At 37.7% G+C, this 6048-nt stretch overlaps 1 protein-coding gene across 3 annotated transcripts in view; it reads right to left on the reverse strand.

The window, feature by feature from the left end:
- The window catches only part of psip1a (PC4 and SFRS1 interacting protein 1a), a 10622-nt gene extending 5484 nt beyond the window's left edge, over positions 1–5138 (reverse strand). The window contains exons 1-15 of one of the 3 annotated variants that reach the window (XM_014007770.1): positions 5036–5137; positions 4647–4727; positions 4486–4562; positions 4019–4157; positions 3436–3522; positions 2983–3078; positions 2128–2187; positions 1961–2021; positions 1697–1790; positions 1376–1559; positions 1174–1259; positions 890–939; positions 706–776; positions 332–433; positions 36–237 (exon numbers count right to left, since the gene is read on the reverse strand). In XM_014007770.1, coding sequence (XP_013863224.1) covers positions 36–237; positions 332–433; positions 706–776; positions 890–939; positions 1174–1259; positions 1376–1559; positions 1697–1790; positions 1961–2021; positions 2128–2187; positions 2983–3078; positions 3436–3522; positions 4019–4157; positions 4486–4562; positions 4647–4727; positions 5036–5071 — 1426 coding nt within the window. In that variant the 5' untranslated portion in view covers positions 5072–5137. Of the gene's footprint in view, positions 1–35; positions 240–331; positions 434–705; positions 777–889; positions 940–1173; positions 1260–1375; positions 1560–1696; positions 1791–1960; positions 2022–2127; positions 2188–2982; positions 3079–3435; positions 3523–4018; positions 4158–4485; positions 4563–4646; positions 4728–5035 lie in introns of those variants that run through there. The other 2 variants (XM_014007772.1, XM_014007771.1) reach the window with 2 other exon arrangements.
- Between the last annotated feature and the right edge of the window lie 910 nt (positions 5139–6048).

Consider the following 6048-nt stretch of genomic DNA (forward strand, 5'->3'; position numbering starts at 1 on the left):
CAGTATATACTGTATATATATATAATGAACAGTACCTGTGTTGTTGTCTTTGACAAGTTCAGCTCGCTTTAGTGCTCCTTTCTTTGCTTCTTCATATTGCCGTTGTTCAGCTAAAGACTTGTTAAGCACTTGGCTGAGCACACAATCTCCTTCTCCAACAAGAAACATGGTTTTAAACTTGTTATACAACATGGTGGCTTTGTCCATGATGTCCTGGCTGGCTTTGAATCTCCGAATCTACAACAAGGACAAAATCAAAACGTTCCACTTCAATTATTTCACAATTTAAAGAAAAGCAGGAGTTTTTATACTTTCTGATTTGAGGGTCTACCTTTTTTAATGTTGCAATAAGTTCACTGTGTTTCTGCAGGTGCTGAGTGGTGACTTGAAGAGTGCTTATTTCATCTAATGCATCCAAACACTTTTTAATATCCTTAACAGGCGAGGTCAGAGAGGGCAAAGACAAAATTAATTGCATTAATGGAAGAAATGTATAACAAATATTTAGGGCACCAGGGTTAAAATAAACAAAAAGCAAAGCAGAATGTAGCAAAAATGTAGAGATGCAAATAGTTAGTTTCATTAACTGCAGAAATCCACAAATATTTCTCAAAAGTCATCTTTCAGTCACAGACTGAAAGAGAAAAGATGTGCCTGTGAAAGACATATTTATTTTATGGTGTGCCATTGATTAGGGAAGCTTACAGGGTTGTCAATTTTCAGTGAAATTCTGATTGCACTGTGGAGTTTCTGGAGTTTCAAGTCAGTTGACATTTCTGGGAATAAAAAGAAAATTAAATAAATAACAAAAACTTAAAACTCATTCAACTAAGTTAAGTCTCTGAACATCATTTAATGGCTATTTTACATTAGTGCATGGTTTATTTACCCTTCTTCTTGGGTGCTGTCTCTGTTTTCTTCACATCATCTTTGATCGGTCTGAAAAACAGGGAGAACCACACGACATCAGAAATATATACTGTATATTTAAAAACTGTATACTCTAAATAATTATGACTTTGGAAAAACTTCACAAGAAAACACTTCCTGTCTCCTAACGTTCTCAATTCCTGTCACCATTTATTTTTAATTGTTCCAATGTTGTACTTAAATCCAATTAACTTTTACTAAAGCTGTATTTTGGGAAACCTCAGGTTCTTGATGTAAACTTACTCTCTCGTTTCATCTGCCTTCCACCGCCGCACGTCTTTGTCCATTTCTGAGTTCTGCAGTTTCTTTCTGCTTCTGTTTTTCTGAGACTAAAACAAGATCATAAAGGTGACCCAATTAAAAGAATACATCTGCATTATTAAAAACACTGGGAGCTCTGCAGACATGTAAAGCTACTCGTGCTTGTATTTGCGTTAAGGCTTGCCTCGTCATCATCAGAACCAGAGGAGCCGTCATCCTTGGACTGTTTTTTCTTCTTGGCTTCAGGCTCTTTGACCTCTGCATCCTTCCCTTTGCTGCCTTCCCTCTTCTTTCTCTTTTCTTCTTCTACACTTTGCTGTTTGTCTTCTGGTGCTCGCTTCCTCTTTTTGTCCAATTCATTTGAGTCTCTGAAAAAAGCAACAAAGAGCATGTTAGTTCTCCAATTTGCTCATGATTTGTTTTCAATTTTGAAATACAAGTTGGACAAACTTGATATATTTTATATTCTCTCTGCAGGAACAAGTTGTCATATGTATTTACTTACATTTCACTTCCAGAGCCTTGCTGCTCCTGCTGCTGAAGCAAAAGCAACTTCTCACTTTTGGGCTTCCTGCCTCTTTTTTTAGGACCTTCTCCACCTGATAGATGGAAGCAGAGCAGATAATTCAATGTGTACAAAGAAATGATACTGCTCCAAATCTGTCATTAAAACACACAAAATCATATGGCTAAATCCAAGTTGCCAAAGAGTTTGGTGCATTTTCCCATGATGAAGAATTTATTCATTTTCTGCAGAGCACAGGCCTACCTGAGGGACTAACAGGACTTGCTGGAGCCTCATCTTTGTCATTCTCCTGGTCTGAAACACTCTGAAAAAAAGTATTCAAAACACTTTTAAAAAAACATTTCCTATAATCTTATTTGAACTAGCTGTTGGCTTTAGAAAGATTAACAGATTTAAAGACCGTAGCCAACCTTTTTCTTTCTTCCTCGCTTGGATTTGGAAACATCTGTTGATTCCTTCGGGTCAGAACTCTAAAGTTTGAGGGAAAAAAGAAAGAAACAAACAAAACAAACCATTATTTGAGCAGATCTCAAATTGTTGTTCAGTGATTTATCAACAGGAAGAGGACAGGCTGGAAACAAACACGATGAACTAAACACTTTAGTCAAAGCTTATCTTGGAGTTTGAACCACAGCACCCTCTAGTGTCTAAACTGGAGTAGTGCGCTCAATAAATATTAAATATGCAAAGTCTGCTTTTGTAACACTAAAACTTTTAAGATGACAAGAAAAGGGAAATTAAACTCAATACTCACCATTAGTTTATGGGTGGCCTGGTTATTTTTAGAAAGCAGTATCAAGAGGAATGACATAACTCNGTTTAAAAGCAGGAAATGGAAAGCACTAAAGTAATCTCAGAAAATGGTAAAGCAGAAAAAAAAGGACACACATACTCTTGTAATTTTGATGAAGCCACACTTAGATGTGTTTGTGGCACAAGTCAATGTGACCTAGTATTGTTTTTACTGCTCTCACACAATGACAGACCTTTGTGCTTCTCTGATAACAACATTTAGTTTACTGACAAACACAAATCTGTTTGGTTGTAAGTCACCCCAGGAGCACTGAAGCAGCAAACCCAAACCAGGCACTCCAATCAGACCATCAAGCAGAAACAAAACGCTGCGACCCCAAACGATTACTTTGAGTCAATCAGAAGTGAAACCACTGATTGAAAAGCCACCGAGTGCAGCATGCTTTCCCGCGAAAAAGGGGAACAAGACGACCTGCGCTGCTTTATGGCATCCCAGCATGCAAAGTACGTACATCCTGGTTCTGAAGGCCCTGCTCAGACATCAGAGACCCTTCCTCCTCCTCCTCCTCCTCCTCCACATTCTCCTGCTCAGCCTCACTTCCTGGAACCTGAATGCACCCAAGACACAGCATAGGACGCAGTGTGGCGGGGTGAGCGAGTCTTGAAAGGGAGAAAAGTTAGCCAGTATTCTTCTGATGCACACACTACTCTCTGCAAACAAGCCTGTTATTTCATTACCAAAAAATAAACAAACAGCACTGCTCATAATGGAAACTAAGGTCTGCAGTGACATGTGGTTTAATATGTGACAGACACGTGTTACAGGAAGCCTGGAGAAGCAGCTAAAAAATAAAAGAAAAAATAAAACAAAGAAAGTGACGACACAGGAGCAAAACAGAAGAGAGTCACTGCAGTGAAGCGACTGTTTACAAGAGAGCGACCACGAGTAAAAGAACACAACTTACATTGGATTTTACTTCTTTATCAGCTGCTTCTTCTCCTTCTGCGCCGCTGTCCGAATCCTTTCCAGTGAAAGACTCAGGAGGAACCGGCTGGAAAAAAAAGCTCCTTGATTAAATGAGATAACTGCACAACGACACAACAGTGCAGCTCTGAACATCTCCAGAGATGTTCTATTTAGTCAGTGTTTCACAAACCTTTTGCTACTTTAAACTAGTGCAGAGCTCCTTTTACATTTTAGCTAGTAATTTGCTCGTTTTTGCTTTAAGTTAGTATTTTTCTCCTTTTAGCTTGTGTTTTGCTTATGTTAGCTTTAACAATGCAAAGTCATTCAGCCCTTAGCGTGCAATTTCTCTAGTATGCAGATGAGGTTTTATCCAAAATAACGAAGCCACGGCCAATTACTAACTGGTAGTTAAATAACATTTTCAACAAGACACTCCAAATAAGCATAATACAAATTAAAAGCAAACTTAAATGCCTGCATATGAAACTTTAAAATTCAATTAAAAAAAACAGAAATGAAGAGGTTAAGAGTCATCCCAACCCCAAAGCTTCAATCCAGATAGTTGTTAGAAGAATTCTGACCTTAGGTGCAGTGAGTTCAACTTTTGGGTTGTTTTCAATCTCCCACAACCCTTCATTGAAGCCTTTCCTCTTGTTGGGCTTTGCATACTTCTCTTTGTTTGGTAGGTATGGAAAGATATCTTTTGGACCCAGGAAAGCTCTGTATGGACAGAAAGAGTTTCAGTGATGCATATATACAGTATATATATAAAACGCAGCAGGTTGAGGATGAAGAGCAACAGCATATGCTGCCAAAACAAGGCAGTAACTCTACAGACACACCATGTATTTAAATCAACTTATTTATACATATACACAATCGTTTTTAAAGGCGTAGCAGGTGTTAAACCTCCAGGCAAGGCAGCATATACACTAACACAATGCATTCAATTATAGGTTTCTTTCGCCACTCATCTTTAAGTGCTGTGTATGAGCAGGTGTAATGTTAACTTTCAAACCTTAACAGGAATAAATATTGGTGTACTAACGTTTCATGGGTACCAAAGAAGAAAATAGGATACTTGATGTTAGATGGTTTCACTGCACCATCTGGCACTTCATCAATCTGGAAAAAAATATATATAAAATAAAAACAGGAAGCACATTTGGTATTTCATTTTCATATATTTTGTGTTTTTAATAAGCTTACTCTTGCAGGCCAGTGAGGATAACCCTTCATCTTAGCAAATATAAGATCTCCCGGCTTCCAGTCTTCTCGAGCCATATTAAGCTGCAAAACAAAATACAATCAACATGACTATAAGAAGGCAGAATGCATAATACGTGTCAGTAAAACAGGTTTAGTGAGACAAAACAAACTAAATACACTCCAATATCGCTCGCTATAAAGTGAAAGCAAAGTCAACATCGATGTTGTTGAGCATCAGCAGACATTTTAGCTAGCTCCTACCAGTTCATTATCAATAAAACTGAAGTAACCGCCCTTCATTTAACTATACCGTATTTAGAGGTGTTGTAAAACGCAGGGTATTAGTTGCAGTTAAGTAAACTCATTGTTATTTGAACAAGAAAACACACCTCTCCTTTTCCGCACTGTGAGTCTGTCGCATGCATGTTTTTCCGCTCCCGCGCAGGACGTAGGTGGACTCTACCATCACAAGGCGGAAGTAGAGGGGTTCTTGAAACAAAAGAACACGTTCCGAACATTGATAGCTTTTATCAAAGTGCCTAAAACAAATAATTTAAGAAGCCAAAAATTAAACGTCAAGTACCAGATGAGCTAGAGTGTATTAGTGGTTTAAAAGGAGATTTAGATGAGTGCTCTGAGATAGTCTTGCCGCTTCAAAGATCGTCTATGAAATGAGATGAGTTGTGTCCGGATAAATACTCACAAATCAGCTTTCGTTTTCAATAAAGTTCAGCCAACATTTCTATATAATAGACGGAAACAAGCATATACCAAATCCACGGACCGTAAAAGGTACGTTTTGTTGCAATTTTGGTGATGTGTAATATATAACTTGTCGCATCCGATATATAAAAATGATCAGAGTGGGAGCTCTTCTTCTGTTTGTTGCTTTGTCTTGGCAGTGATGCTGATGATACTCTGCACAGTGCGCTCTGTGGCTCTGTGCATCGTTGCGAACTATTGCGTGTAAGTATTGATAAGTTAGGGCTTATGCACGTTTTCTGAATCGCCCAAAATTAAATCTAAAAGCAAACAGCAACAAAACTGTTTAATCTAGTTTAATCACTGCTGTAGTCATTGAAATATGTTGTTTTTAAATCAGGAAACGTCTCCAGGCAGCAGCAACAAGGAGCTGCTTGAGTTAGAATAATTTGTCCAGTTACTTCCTAGTTTATTTTGTGCGTAAAACTTTTATGAAAGCATTTATTTACCAAAATTACAGGTGTTCATAGACAAAAGAGGAGTTTTTATTTCTGTTGCTGACAACCAGTCTAAAAAATAGATTGTAACAATTTAATTAGTAATAAAATCCATCGGGAAATAAATAGCTAAACATTCTTATGTTTTGCTCCTGAGGACAGAACACAAAATTACATATAAATATTTCTCTACTATTCGTATT

This window comes from Austrofundulus limnaeus, unplaced genomic scaffold (genome assembly GCF_001266775.1).
Source record: "Austrofundulus limnaeus strain Quisiro unplaced genomic scaffold, Austrofundulus_limnaeus-1.0 Scaffold44, whole genome shotgun sequence".
In the NCBI taxonomy this organism is placed as follows: Eukaryota; Metazoa; Chordata; class Actinopteri; order Cyprinodontiformes; family Rivulidae; genus Austrofundulus; species Austrofundulus limnaeus.